Genomic DNA, 15,806 nt, shown 5'->3' with positions numbered 1-15,806 from the left:
TGTGAATTGACTGTTGAAGGGTCTAGGATGTCAGCCATTCCTTATCAGCATGGGTGTAGAACAGGGCTTATCATAACTGTAGCTTTTTTCTTCGCAGTATAACTCTTGCACCCAGGTATTCCAGCTGGTGAAGTGAGTTAATTTGTTACTGAAGACTCCATGAAATGTTAGATACAAGGGTAATATTTTAGGATAATACCTGTCCTCTGATAAACTTGTTTCGAATAGTTGCATCTGGCACAGATGATGTTATTTCTTTGCTAGTTACAGTATATTAGCGTCGGGGGGCTAAAGCACAGGCAGCCCATTGCTTTGGCCACTTCTAGTTTACTGCTGCATGAATAGAAATAGGGGCTAAATTTTTCTAAAGTGTTCAATTCACTTATGAGCTTAAGTCTCATTTTCAAAAGCATCTAAGTCACTTATAGTCATGAAGGGGGAGATTTTCAAAGTCAGTGGCAGTTGGGCACTTAACTATCATTTGTCCCTTTGACAATCTCCCCTTATGTCACTAAGGGGAACATTTTCAAAAGTAATTTCTGCATGTCGGACCCTAAGTCCAGTTGACTCTCCTGTGTGCCTAAGGGTATGTCTGCGCAGGGATAAAAGCCCTGCGGCAGGGCCATGGCTGACCCAGGTCAGGTGCATGGGGCTCAGGCTGCAGGGATAAAAGTTGCTGTGTAAACATTTGGGTTTGGGCTGGAGCCTGAGCTCTGGGACCATCCACCCTCGCAGGGGCCCAGGCTCCCACCCTAAAGTCTACACAGTGATTTTTCAGCCCTGCAACCTGAGACCTGTGAGATGTTTTTTTATCCCTGTATAGACGTACCCACTGCTTCTACATGATTCAGGCACTTTTGAAATTTTACCAAAGATCTCTTCCCCAAAGAAACTTATGAACTCAACTGCCAATTCTGCACCCCTTGAAATCAATGGGGACAGAATCAGGCTACAGGAAACAATCATTTGCAACCTGGGGGACTCAGAGGAGAAGGAGAACTTAGACCCCAACACTGCACCTTTACCTCTGTACAGATGCATTAAAGTCATTGTGGCTCTGCACAGTTCCAGGAGTCCTCTGCAGGGCATCTGCTTGCAGGATCAGGTCCTTAGAAAGATTTTTGTTTGTTAATAAATTTGGTTAGTATTTGGGGCACTGGTTTCAGAGTAGCAGCCCTGTTAGTCTGTATTCGCAAAAAAGAAAAGGAGTACTTGTGGCACCTTAGAGACTAACACATTTATTTGAGCATAAGCTTTCGTGACCTACAGCTCACTTCATCGGTGAAGTGAGCTGTAGCTCACGAAAGCTTATGCTCAAATAAATTTGTTAGTCTCTAAGGTGCCACAAGTACTCCTTTTCTATTTGGGGGACTAGCTGAAGAAATGAAGCCCACAAATGCTAACTCATGTCAATGTAATATCACCATCTCAGTATATTAATAAAAAGGAATTATATGTCATAAAGGGAATCTATACGCTTTATATCACTAAGTAAGGGCTTGAGTAAATTCATATTCTAGTTGTTATTCCTTTGGCTTTTTCTGATAGTTATTACCGACTCACTGAACTCTTTTACCCTCAGTTGTTTCAGGAACATTCTCTCTTGTGACATGTGTGGACCTCTAAACTTGGAAGAAAGAAATAAAAAAGGCATGTCCTCCAACCCTTAGTTATAAAGTAATCTAGTCTTGCAGCAATTTACAATATGTCTATATGATGTGAAAGCATCAACTGCTCACAATATGTGGATCAAGCAACACCAGTGAATGCTGCATTTTCTCTTGAACTCAAAGTACAGTTATTGGTCTTTCTTTTCAATATTTCCCAACCCATGAAAAATCAAATTTAAGGTGTAGACATTTGCTTAAGATTAATAGCGGTTATGGGCCTGCTGCAGGAAGAAGAATCCTAAACACAGTGGGAAGAAATTACCATATTTGCTTTATAATAAATTCAACGTATGACCTGGATATTTGTGCAGCATGGGGTGTGTTAACATGAAAATGAAATCTTTTGCCAGTAAAAGTTGTGCTACAGTGCATTAGGAGATTGGAGAACCTACCTTATGAGAGGAGACTTAAAGAGTTTGGCTTAGTTAACCTAACAAAATGAAGGATGTGGGGAGATATGATTGCTCTCTATAAATACATCAGAGAGATAAAAGGTTGGGGAGGGAGAAGAGTTATGTAAATTATGGGACAATGTTGGCACACAAAAAAATGGATATAAACAGGCCATCAATAGGCAGATCTGTGGCTGGTGATGGGACACTAGATGGGAGGGGCTTTCAGTCACTACAGAGAATTCTCAGAATGTCTGGCTGGCGGGTCTCACTCTCATGGTCAGGGTGTAAGTGATCACCATATTTGAGGTCAGGAAGGAATATTCACCCAGGTCAGATTAGCAGAGACCTTGGGGCTTTTTTGCCTTCCTCTGCAGCATGGGAGACAGGTCACTTGCTGGTTTGAACTAGAGTAAATAGCAGATTGTGTGTAACTGGAAGTCTTTAAATCAGCGGTGGGGAACCTTTTTTGTATCAGGGGCCATTGACCCACCAAAAATATATCTCAATGGCGGGCCACACATGTTCAACTCACCTGCCTTGGGGGGAAGGCTCAGGGCTTCCCACCCATAGTGGGGTGAGCCCGCATTCGCAGCTCCAGCCCCGCAGGCACCGGCTTGCCCTGCTGTGGGGGGCAGCCCTGAGTCATCCATCCCTCCCTGCCCCCCGCCTGCTCCCAGGCAGGTGAGTTGAATGTATGTGGCCCACAGGACGGATGAAAATGAACCTGCCCATGAGCTGTAGGTTCCCCATTCCTCCTTTAAATCATGATTTGAGGACTTCAGTAACTCAAACAGAGATTATGGGTCCATTACTGGAATAGGTGGGGGAGGTTTTGTGGTCTGCAACATGCAGGAGGTCAGACTAGATGATCATGATGGTCCCTTCTAGCTTTAAAGTCTATGAAACTATTCAAGGGCTGGCGCTCTCTCTGATTTTGTCAGGAAAAGGCATGCTGAGGAACCTTCACAACAAAAGTTTAGTTGAGAGCGATACATTTCCACCAAAAAATCAGTTTCCACAAATCAGCATTTTCCAAAAATACTGCCCCCCCCAACAAATGTTTTATTTATACTAGTTCCAAGTGCCTTTATGTACTACTCAAACTCTATTTAACAAAGTGCCACCTTTTGGTGACTTGAAGTGATCTCTCCACAGCGCATCATGTGATGAGAACAGAGCTGGACATGTTTTCCCTAATAAAATAATATCTCCTTGCAAGTGTATCAAAAATATTCAACATGGAAAACTTAAAGGTAAAAATAATCCTAGACATAAAATAGATTATGTAACCCTCTTAGATATGGACAAAATTGTATTACTTGTCTTAATGACTAGTATAGACAACAGCCAAAACATATGTACTATACACTTATTTCTCAACATATGTTTTACCTCTGACAATTGTTTCTTTAGACTATATATAAACCCTTTACACATTTCATTCTATATATGGACAGAGTTTTAGCAAACACTTAATTCAAAGATTCATAATCAAAATTAAGTAATGTAATAATGTAATGTATTAATGTAAATGACAGGATCTTTCAATTTATAAAGAGTATAAAGAAAACTGCTGAAATGTAGAATATTCAGGGCAGGAAAATCTTTAAGAATCTTTCTTTTATTTACAATTTTAGTCTTTTATTGTATTAAAGAAAATTTGAAGTAATAATGCTAAAAAAAAATGACCCTTCACCTAACAAGTAAAAATGTTCAATAAAAGTGAGATCAACCATAACTTCAGAGCTCAATCTTCTAAAGATAGAAATTTCCCTGTCTTCTTTTATATTGAAAATGTATTAACTTTTCATATGACTGACAAGTTTTTACTAGCTCCTTTGATTTCATGTCAGAAGAAAAAAAATAACCCGTATTAGCTGCAATGTATTCAGTAGATTTATGAAAATGACTTTAAAATACATTGGAGTTTTAAATGGAAATAACATTCCAGTTACCACAGTTGTTAATAGCTTTGTATATCCACAACTCTGAAGTTTTTGTCATATTTCACCGTAATGGACTCCGAAGGAAACTTCAGTAGGATCGTTCCATTGACTATGGCTGGAATCGGATTAGGCCCTAAAAGGAGAAAATGTGACCATACTTCTTCATTTTTTTATTTCCAAGGATCTTTTCTCACTGAACAAGAATTGTTTGATTTGAATTTAATAAACAAACTGGCAAAGCTATTCTCCCTCCTCTTAGGGCTGGTTTCTGTCTAGCCCTTACAGGAGTGCACAGTGGGAGTGGGATGGAATAAGGAGCCACCCCCTTGCGGAGTTTATATAAGAGACTTGCAGAACTACAATGCATAGGTAACGCTCCTCAGGGATGCATGATGCTCCAAAGCGGGAGGGGATGAGAAAAGAGTCGATGAGGCGGTTTGAGTGGATAACCAGTGGAGTTGGCTGGAGGGTCTAGGAGTTGTATGCTGCACTCCTCAAAGAGGCTGCATCCCTTCCACACTGCAGGGCTCTGGGACGCATTCTGCCTCCACGGCTCCTCCTGGGACAGTGCTGCTGCACATTGCCCCCGGAGAAGGGCTATGCCTAAATGCTACAATGTTGCCTTTAATCATGACAATCAACTTAGCAAACGAGTCTGGTTTTTACAGCAGTGCCTCTACCTTGCTGCTCCACCATAGCAGGAGAGATTGTGATTCCCTGCAGCCTATTTTCCCTTTTAAATAAATGAAAGGAAACAAGAAGTGCCAATTTATGTGCTGGCCACAGAAAATGCGATCACAGTATCTCCCGCGGCACCACATTTATTTTATTTACCTCTTCTGCTTTGCAGCAAAGCGCCCGTCTTTGGAGGTTTCAGATTTAAAACTCTTACAAATTAAAAGACCCAGCTCAGATCAAACACCAATTTACATAGCAAAGGCAAATTAGCTGAAATCATAAAGTAGGGAAATTTAAATATATCCCTCCCTAAATAATCTCTGGGAAAGCAACTTGCCATGTAGCATACCCTGCAAGTCAGCAATGGCATGAGAGTTAAAAAGCATTGTTACGATGCCAGGAGTCCATTTCAGCACCAAACTTCCACTACCAGTGCTCTAGATCTTTTCTCTTTTGCTTCATCTGTTGCCAGTCATTTGTAAACAATAGTGAGGGGGTGAAGATGACACTGGGTAAGAGAAGGCCCAGGCACCACTGTAACCGATACACAAGGACCAAAGATTAATATAAGGCCTGGTCTATACTGAAAAAGATTTATTGGCATCATTCTGTCAGTTAAGGGTATGATTTTTTAACAGACATAGTTATGCTGGTAAAATCCCTAGTTTATATGCAGTGCAGTTATAGTATAGCTGATTTCATGTCACTGAAAAAGAATAAGCTATACTGGTATATAGGTATAAGGTTATATCTATGCTGCAACTGAAGGTTTGATTGCAACTTGGATAGGCATACCCATCCTAGCTATGATTTAGATAGCATGGCTAAAAATAGCCAGGAAGACATAGCAGCACAAGGGTCAGCATGGGCTGTATAAGCCCCCCCTCCCCCCCGGAACCTTGGAGCCATACTCATAGTGTCAGCCTGTGCTAAGGGTCTGGGCCACTGCATCTTTACTGTTATTTTGGGGTGCGCTAGCTATATTAAAGCTAGTACAGTTATGCCAACCTGAGCTGCAGTCACACTTCCAGTTCCAGTGCGGATGAATACATACTACATCTCCTACTATCTAGTATAGACAAGGTCTAAGCGTGTTCTCCTCTGGGAGATGTGGATATGCAGCACCCTGGAAAAATCAAACCCATAGCTACTTGCCCAAAGCTGCATAGCATATTAATGCTAGAGCTGGTTTTAAAACTCAGGAGCTTCCAACTTCCACTCTTGTGCTGACTAGACCTTGCTGCTTCCCAACTGAAATAGTAGTTCTTTTTAATTCTTAATTATAAACCAAACCCTATGAAAAAAACTAGCTCATTGAGTTTTGCCTTCTATTTTTTTCCCTAGAAATATGGAGCAAATGAGTTACACTGTGTGATCTAATAACTATAAATGGCTAAACCTTTTTTCAGTGCAAGTTCAGTTTTAATGTCCTGATGGAGTAAGCGTCACATAAATGGAGAATGAAATATGAGAGTAGAACAGACAATCAAGTGTCAGTATGCGTAAAATAAAGATATTGTCTTACATCCATCACCTTTCCTTAAAAAAAAATATCAAATTTAGATCAGCTACTTTATATATTCATAGCTATGAGATCTAAGAGAATATACTCTGATACCTTGAATTGTCTAAACTTATGTCATGTCAACTGCATTAGGATTAAAGCTACAGGAAACTGTTCTACCCACTAATAAACTCATAAGAGGAGTAAGCTTGCTAGCCTGCCGTTTGTCCAGTGGATTCATTTTCCTGATAAAGCTGAAAGCATACATGCTTACCCAGAAGAGTGAGAACTAGAGATACTTATCTAGAGCGAAGTGATAAAATGCTAACTTTTGCAACTGAAGTGGCTTCCTAAGAGCCATTTGCTTCTAATTATTCTCATGTAAACCATAATAGAATAGTAAATATACACAGATAATTAATTACAAACATTCTGAGTTTGTTTCCCTAATTTTAAAATTTTCCTGTAGTTTTAATTAGGTGAGCTGAGACAAACGTGCTAAGAGACCTGTGGAACTGTTATTGTTTTCTGTAGCTTGCTCCCCTATGGGCTTTTTCAAACTCACTTCTGCCCACGGCCCATGGCTATCATTTAACATTCTATGATGCACTCAAATCCAACTTTACAGCAGAGAATTCTTATTCTTTAACAATTCTTCTGAAGATGCTCACCTTCCATTCAGAATGCAACTATTTACTCTCTGAAATAATACTTTCCTAACACTGGAGCTCCTAAAATCCCAACCCCAGTTTTTTCGACAGGCAATGCCCTGCTAAAAGTCTACGAGTCTAAAAGTCTTTCACAAACAATTTTTCTCCCCTTTTCCTGGACTGGGGGGGGGAGCAGCAATATCCCCGAAATGGGCTGCTCTGAGGATACAAACGCAACTGCTCCAGTGTCTATGACAAGTGACCCTCATATCCACACCACCATGCATGTGGATTTCCGACTGGGGTCTCCCACTAGCATCCTCTGTCTGCCACTCCTGTATCACAGCAGGACTTAAGACGCGGGAGACAAGCTTCCTGCCGGCAGTGGGTTTAAGTCGGAGGGGTTTGTGCATTGGCCAATCCCACTCTCTCATCCCAGCCAGCCAAATGACTAACTGGTACAGAAACCTGCAGCAAGCAGGGTCACTGGCTTGAATGCAGCTATTTGACCCATAGCTAGGAGCTAATTTGTCACTTTGAGAAGTTATGCTTCTCTGCTCCAAAGGATAGCCACCTTCACCATTTAATCTATGTCTGGGACTATTTATCCATGGCTGAGGCATGGTAGGTGAGTGCTAGGGCACATCCACCCATTGTGGGCTGACATACTACACCTCCTGGGCCCAGGCTACTTGGAAATCCTTCACATATTTAGCGGGTGATGGTGTTCCAGCACAGAATATGTGATGTATCTAATGCTGTATGTTGTGTAGAGTGATTGTCTTCCTCTTCTCGTTTCGTAGCCAGCAAGCTTTGGCGAAAGGAACAGAGTATATAAATCCTTCTTGCTGGTACATAGGGTGCCACGATCAGGTCAGGGTACTCTCCATGGTCAGGACTCTCTCAGTACCTCCGTTCTGGCACCTTCTAGAAACTGATTGCACCTTGAGTACACGTGGAAATCAGTTCAACTCCCAGTGCTCCATGTTTGGTTAACTTTACCAACTAGATTAATTCAAACAGCATAGCATGTTGGTAATTAAAGATTATTATTTTTCCAGACTCTGCATCTTCTCTCATTTTATTATGTTCGATAATCAACACTTGAGTAAATGCAAAGAGATGAGGGAGGAACAAATATTTTAAACTTACTGTAACACTAATGCAGTGTTTGGAAGGTGGTGGGGGGGCAAGCTTCATTTTCTAATTTAAATCTATTTTTAAAGGCAAATTAAGTCTATATTTGTCAGCTAGCTGGAAGAATTTCAAGGAATGATTGTAAATAGTGAGGGATTATTTTTGGAGGGGATGGTGAGAGGCCTGGATAAACTGCCATATTTTTCTTTGTAAAGTATCCTAAACTGCTTGAGAAAATGCCTCGGTCTCCCAAGGGAGGAGGGGAAAAGACCTTTTATATACTACAGTAGAATTGTCTTCCTTCACCTAATGTTAGACAGATAGTTGCACACAACTATTCTCACAAGAATTTGGCTGTGTTATATTCAATTTACACTTTGAATGAAAAATGCAATCCATTTCATAATCCAATTTTCATTGAGTGATAAACCCACCTGAGCCAGTTCAGAGCTGCTGAGGTGCCCGTCACTGTTTATATCCAAGTACTTAAACATGTCTTCAACTAACAAGCGCTTCTGGGATGTTCTGTCCTCTACAGGGCTGCTCAGCTGGCTGTGGTGATGAGCTTGAAGGTCCAGGAGTATGCTTTTAAGATGGCTGTAGTCTGCCATTGTGCAAGTGTCACCTAAAACATAAGATTGTATTACTTGACCATGTATTTTTACTTTGATCTGTGTAAAGGACTGTACTTCTAAAGGGAACAGTAAGGCACAATTAAAGACAGTCTGTCTGTGCAAATGTTAGCTCTCAGATGCTATGCTTTAAGAAGATCCTATAGTCTTTCCTTGTTGTAATAGCTAGCATTTTTAATAAATCCTACCTCAAGAAAGCTCTTAAACATGATCCCATACAGATAAAGTTTTGATTAGCTGCATTACGCCTAATAATCTCCACCCATATTAAATTATATTCCTACTATATAACAAAACTTATAAAATAAATACAGACACCCAGTGATAAGGAAAACTAAATTCTGAGTTTACAACGCTTTATGATCATAAATAAGTGCCACTCTACAGCCCTGAACCATGTAAATGGTGGCATTGCCCTAACTAAAAATTGTAAGGCTTTTTGGCAAATGAGGCATGAAATACACAGTGATAATAAGTATTTTATCTCACTGGCAACGTGCTACAAAAAGAGAGAACCTTACATCCATCACAAGCTGATAAATTGGACACCGGGAAAATAATAGGTGACAACCTTACAGACCTAAATGTAGCTGAGGTTCATGGCACTGATTGTACCTATCACCCTGCATGGGACTGAAGCAGAAAGTGGTCATGCTAACCCCTGAGATACTATCCAGTCCAGGGCCAGATTTTGCTTTCAGTAAAAACGGTGCCTCAATGCAATTATTCTGGAGCGACATTGGTGTATTTGAGCAAAGAATAAGACTCAATGTTTATTACCTAGAAATTCCTACTGAGGCAGCATTGTAAAAGCATGAAAGGCAGTTCCCCAATGACTTCCCTCTGTGTGAGTCTGGAGAGCATCTTACTCTAATTTAAGAGGCTTATGACTGAGGCTCTTATTCAGTTTAATTCTTGACATCAGCTTTTAAAAAAACTTTTTAATTTAAGGCCCACTATTGTCCTTTTTGGGGTCTGTTCTTAGCACAGGTGGGAATTGCTTAGGTAGATCTGGGGTGTATCAAGACAACAATAACCCAAAGTAAATCTTCTTCCATAGAGAAGAGGCTCTTTCAGGGACAGATTTTCCATCCTCTTTGTTGCTAGATTGCATCGTTTGGTTAGTCACTTTGATGGGAGAAAAAGACAGGAGGAAATAAGGAGCATTTCCCTCTCTGTCCCACTCCAATCAAAACTGGATTAATACTACAAAGTGGGATGTATTTCTTTGACAGTGGACACATCCATTCAGAATATTTTTTGGCACCCCTGTGCTCAGAGCCTCTAAAAATACCATGATTTGACTAGATGTAAGGCATACAGGCAGGACCTACCTTCATTGCTTCAGGTGGTATTTTCCAATCCACATCCTAGAGAGATCCATGCTGAGACTAATATCAACAAGATATTTTGGATCTCTCTTCCCCTTCTGTCAATCCCCTACACTTTCTGAAGGCCTCTCCCCCCCCCCCCCCGGATATAGACCACTCCAGTGCCTGCCATCAAACTTCCTGCAGTGATCAGAAGGACTGCTGGAAAGCAATGCAAAAAATTCCCTCTCTTTTTTGTTATCTCCACAGAGCTTCTGGCCCTTCCTCCTTTTAATCTAGGAATGAGTAACTGAATTTATACACACCCGCTTACCCTGTTGTGCTAATACTGGGTTGCCAATTTTCTCTTTTGCTTATTTATATTTACTTTTTCCAACATCATATCAGTTTATTCCCATTCTGAGTGGCACCCACATCTCTGTTTCTTTCTGTCACACATTTAGTTAGAGAAAAATCAACTGCCTTACCCATTGTAATCAAACAGTTTTGGTATCCTGATATATTTTTGGCTTTGGCTACTGCAATCGTATTTTTTCCCCTCATCTGAGAGGGGTGTTCTCTCCAGTGTTCCAGATGAATACCACAAGTAGGGAAAATAAATCTGTCCGGTTTCCTTCCAGATCTGTTTTTTAAATTTATCTTATTATTATAGGTGGGCCATTTGGTGATACTGATACTGAGTTTGCCCAAACAACCCTGTCCATAAGAGTCATAATCAGTTCCTCAGTCATTCAGGGCAGGGTTTGCATGGTGTGAAGTCTCTGAAGTATAAATCCACATACTGAAAACCTGGTTCAAAGCCCACTGAAGTCCATGCAAGTCTTTCAGTGGACTCAGTATCTGTTCCTAAATTAAGAAGATTGTATAGCTGCTTCATTCATTGAGGAACATCCATCCTCTGCACTCACTGAGGCAGGGGTCCTGGGGTAAAAGTAGTAAGGGATCATGTAATTAAATACTGTATCATAATGCATGTGCATAAGAGGGCAGAGCTAAGGTCACATGGGAAATATAAATGTAGGCATTACCTAACATGTAAGGCAGGAGGAACCACCCCCCAGCACTCACCAGCGGCGCGGCTGGCGCTGGGTTGCTGCACTTCCCACCGCCATGAGTGCAGGCCCTGCCCTGCTGCACTCCTCAGGGGAATGGGGGCAAGGCTGGGGTAGGGCGGAAAGAAGCAGGGGCCGTGGGCAAGAGTCGGAGCAGGGGCTGGAGCAGCACACAAATTTGGTGCCCCACATTTCCTGGTGCCGTACACAGCTGCGCGCTTTGAGTCTGGGTACGGACAACCCTGTCATTGACTCTTAGGGAGCTAGCAGGCTAAAAATAGTAGCATAGCTGCAGTGGCATGGGCAGTGGCAGCCTGTACAACCCCCTATTTTAGCCCCATAGGTACGTACTTGGGGCAGCTAACCCATGCTGCTGCACTACTCTAACCATGCTATTATTTTTAGCACGCCAGCTCAATAAGAGTACGTCTACATGAGCACGGACTCACCCCCCTAGCTCATCACAGAGATTTCACCTTTCTGACAGTGACTCAGTGGCAGAACTCTTGAATCCTGTCCCTGTGCTCGAACCATGCTTCTTTCCCATTTATTAATCTTAAAATTGATAAACTTTCTGGCCTAGACTTAATCACCCTAGAATGTTGGAATTTGGCAACAGATCATTGAGCCATTACACACCTATTTGCAAAATTAATTTGCTGTGGCACAGTGCCATGAATGCTGTGACTTGAGCCAAAAAGGGAGCACAGCTACATAAAGAAAAGTTATCATAATGTGTCAATGCAATCAAATATATCAAATCTGAAAAGAATGGGAACATTATACCAAAATGCCATTCTTATAACAGGAGCTTGCTCTGAACATGTTGCCAGATGAAGCAGAGCAGACATTTACAGGGAACGAGAGTTTGAACACAAACACCATGGGGGCTGGCATATCTTGCCTTTGGAACACTTTGGAGCTAATTGGATGCTTCATTTGTTGTATAAATACCACTAAGCAATTAGTCTCCTGAATAACTCGGTTGCTGGAAGGGATCTGCTGGGCAGAGAGCTCACTTCACAATCTCACCAGTTATCAACCCAATGTAATTTTTACCCTTCCGTATGTGTTCTCTATCCCAAGAAAGTCTCATCTACTCAACCTGCTGCCATGTTTTTCAATGATGCTTGTGCCTACACATACCCAGCAACCACCACACATCCACACGGTGCCCCTTCCAATTATTTATGTGCATTGCTGGCCAGGTATAAAAATCAGAACTGTATTTGCGGCCAAGGTGCGGGTATGCACTAATTTCAGTGGCACACACATCACTAGGATTTTGTAAAGGGGTTTCTACCTGCCACCCACTCCTTCCTCATGGTTCAAGCAGCCACAGTCTTAAGTGGCACCCCATCACTATTTTTTTCTGTAGATACTGCAAGGAATTATCAGATGGAAATGTAACAACTCATCGCACCTCGCCTCATCCTTTGAAAAGCCCATCCCCACCGACATGGTGCTTGCTAAAGAATGGTGTACTACAGAGATTTGAGCACACACATGATTTGAAACTGAGCCCCTTAAATTGCAGCACAGATCAGTCCCAAAACACAACACAAACCACAATGGAGACCAGAGATGGACAAAGTCAGCAACAGCCACTAGCAGCAACTTCCAGAGGCTTTGCAAATCCTATCATATCCAGCAAAAGGCATTTAGAAGAGCATCAAGTTGCTTTTACTTCCACTCCTGCTGCTGCTATGTCCAGTGTGGGGAATTGTCCAGCAAAGATCTGCAGTTCTTGGCCAATGGGAGCTGTGGAGCCGGCACTTGGGGTGGGGGGCAGCGTGCGGAGCCCCCTGGCTGACCCTGTGCCTAGGGGCCAGACATGCCAGCCACTTCCAGGAGCCACACAGAGTTAGGGAACCTGCCTTAGCCCCACCGACCAGACTTTTAGCGGCCCCGGGCGTTCTGGTCAAAAACGTAGCAACCATATTTGGCAACAGTAAGAGATTCCCTTCAGAAGCCTGTGACAATAGAAATTTGCAGTGACACAGACCCTGGCAGCAGCTTCACAAGGAAGTATTATTTAGTCATTCACTCAAAGGCACAAGGCATGCAGAGCAAAGGTGTAGAAGACATACTCATTGTTGTGCCCCTCCTGTGTTTGTCGGCCCCCTGCTGGCAGGAGCTCAGGCCATCTGGTGAGTCTTCCGGTGAGTCGGCCCTCTGACCAGGTCTCTTAGAGCCTCACCCCTTCCAAGGTAATAAAAACTTCAACAAAAATCTAAAATGTATTGAATTTATACCGGCCTTCAAGCCTGTTCTCAGCTCAGTAATCCCTGCCCCTTTATTCACAAGGTTTATACCTTCTTTCCTGGAGGAGCTGGTAGAACCCAGGCTCACCCTCTCCTCTGGGTTCCAACCCAGAACCACTGTAGCTGAAGTGAAGTTAAGTAGCTGAGGTCTGCTTCTTGTGATCCCTCACTACTCCCTTGGGCTGCTCTTACCTTTGCTTGTTTGCAGGAGTCTTTCACAAAATGGTAAAAACAATAATCATCTATTGCATATTTCCCCTCACCTAACTCTTAAACATTTCTTGAAGGCTTTGGTCCATTTAATCTAACCCAGTCATGTCCATCTCTGGGTTGGTATAAAGCAGACTTTCCTTCTCAAGGCATGCTCTCTCTGGCTCTGTGTGTTTCCTGACGCTCACTTGGGGACGGACGCACATGCGCACACACCCCTTAGCTCACCCCCTTCCGTTCTTTAGGCCAGGGATCCTGTAATGCAGCAGTTCTCAAACTTCATTGCATCATGACCCCCTTCTGATGACAAAAATTGCTATACTATCCCAGGATGGGGGAGCCCCGCTGTCCCAGGGGCAGGGCAAAGCTGGCGCCCAAGGGCGCTGAGAAGGGGGCATGTAACCTTAGCCCTAGGCAGTGGGGCGTGGGCTTTGGCTTCAGACTTGCTGGGCCCATGGTCAATACCAGCCTTGGTGACCCCATTAAAATGAGATTGCGACTCATTTTGGGGTCCCAACTCACAGTTTGAGAACCCCTGGTCTAATAGTTTCTTCTTCTTCTTTGATCCTAGGCATAGTCTTAGGGAAAGTAAACAATTCTTAGCCTGGATGGAGTCAGGTGTGAGGATTCTCCAACAAACAGCTTTTCTATTGTTTCCTCAAGGATTCTTCTCTGTGTCATTGTTTTGCTTTTCCTGCTTGGTTGCTTTAACAGCCCTAATTGGTCTAACTTCACAGCCAGTAACCATCATAAACAGAAACACAGACACATGCACCATATGGGTGAAAAATGACAGAGACATTTCCCAATTCTCCATTATATATAAAGAAATTATTAAGAATGTTTATTAAAGCACAGGGGCAACATGAGGCTCCTATCCTCACATCCACAGGTACAACATCCATTGTATTCCAGGGCAGTTCACATTAGTCTGTAGGAGTCGCTCCTAAGGATCTGAAGTTAGAAGTGGACCCAAGGAGCATGAAATATTTTATTAAAGTTAGAGATCAGTTTGAAGCAAACAACCCTAAATGTTGTGGATTTTCTAAATCAAAACCTCAATCCAGGTCCATTTTGCAAATGGCCCTCATCTTTATAACTGGCCAAACCAAAGCCCTGGATTCAAACTCCTCTGAGCTCAGGATGTCCAAAATCCAGATTCTGATCCACATTTTGTAGCTTGAGCCTATCTCTAATTAAAATGCTATGTCCACTGTTCTCCATGGACCAAACTCCTCCCTGGTGTGACTAAACCGAGTTACACCAGGCAAGACTTTGCACCCATATACTCAGTGGAGTGCCAAGGAAGGGATAATACGGTATTACCTTACTTCCTTCATGTGGCAAATAAATGGCAAGAGCAGCTAAATTAGCAATGATAAAGCATCTTTCATTTCCTTACTCTACAAGGGAGTGTCCTTTAGTCTTTTGTCCCTACTCTGGCTGCTAGCAATCTGTATTGGAGGCCGCTGTATATAGGCCTTGCTAGGGACAACTTCTACATTTTTATCATTTCTCCCTCCCTCCTCCCTGTTGTCAATGACACTTGTAATGTTCTTACATTGTGCCTGGAATCCGGTAGCTTTATCTATTAAATTCTCTCTCTTCAGGTTTTTGGAGGTACTATTTGTTTGTGTATGTTTACTGTTTGTAGGTATTAAAATACATGGCTGTTAAACAAAAAAGAATCACAGAAATATTTATGCCCTCTCACTTATTCAAATTCTTGTCTCCACTTAAGTGCCCTCCAGCAATTTCCTTTACAACATGAACTTATCATTAGCAGTTTCTCTCATCTCGGAATAGTCTCATTGGTAAGTCTTGCAAGTTATATCATGGCTTGTTAGTAGCTACTGGCGACTTGGATTCCTTTTGTAATTGGAACTCAGTTTAGATATTCCAGACTGACAGGATTTATGTTTTCAGTGGCTTCTCTTTCAGGGGTTGGCCTCCGGGCCTCTAAAACAGAGGAGGAATTCCACACTGTTTTTCCAAGCTGGGTTTTGAGGGAGTTGTCTCCACCTGTTGTTTAAGAACTCCAGAAATGCAGAAGCTACTATATAGTTTAGGTACTTACGTGGCCCCCATTACTGCCGTATGTGAATATCTCACAATCTTTAGTGCATTTATCCCTCACCACATCCCTGTGAGGTAGGGCAGTGCTATTATCTCCATTTTACAGAGGGCAACTGAGAGAGAGAGAGATTAAGTGACTTGTCCAAGATCACACAGGAAGCATGTGGCTAAGCAGGGAGTTGAACCCAGGTCTCCCAAATCCCAGATTAAACCACTGGGCACCCTTCCTTTCTGATACTCTACATCCTAGCATGTGGTGTC

General features: G+C 42.4%; 1 protein-coding gene across 4 annotated transcripts in view; it reads right to left on the bottom strand.

The window, feature by feature from the left end:
* The window catches only part of FSTL4 (follistatin like 4), a 493,379-nt gene that overhangs the window by 191,032 nt on the left and 286,541 nt on the right, over positions 1-15,806 (bottom strand). For all 4 annotated transcript variants that reach the window (XM_043490835.1, XM_038414976.2, XM_038414979.2 and 1 more), the window contains one exon: positions 8,415-8,605. In XM_043490835.1, the coding sequence (XP_043346770.1) occupies positions 8,415-8,605 (191 nt within the window). The remainder of the gene's footprint in view (positions 1-8,414; positions 8,606-15,806) is intronic.

Source organism: Dermochelys coriacea, chromosome 8 (assembly GCF_009764565.3).
Source record: "Dermochelys coriacea isolate rDerCor1 chromosome 8, rDerCor1.pri.v4, whole genome shotgun sequence".
Lineage (NCBI taxonomy): Eukaryota > Metazoa > Chordata > Testudines > Dermochelyidae > Dermochelys > Dermochelys coriacea.
This window is presented reverse-complemented; position numbering and strand designations above follow the sequence as displayed.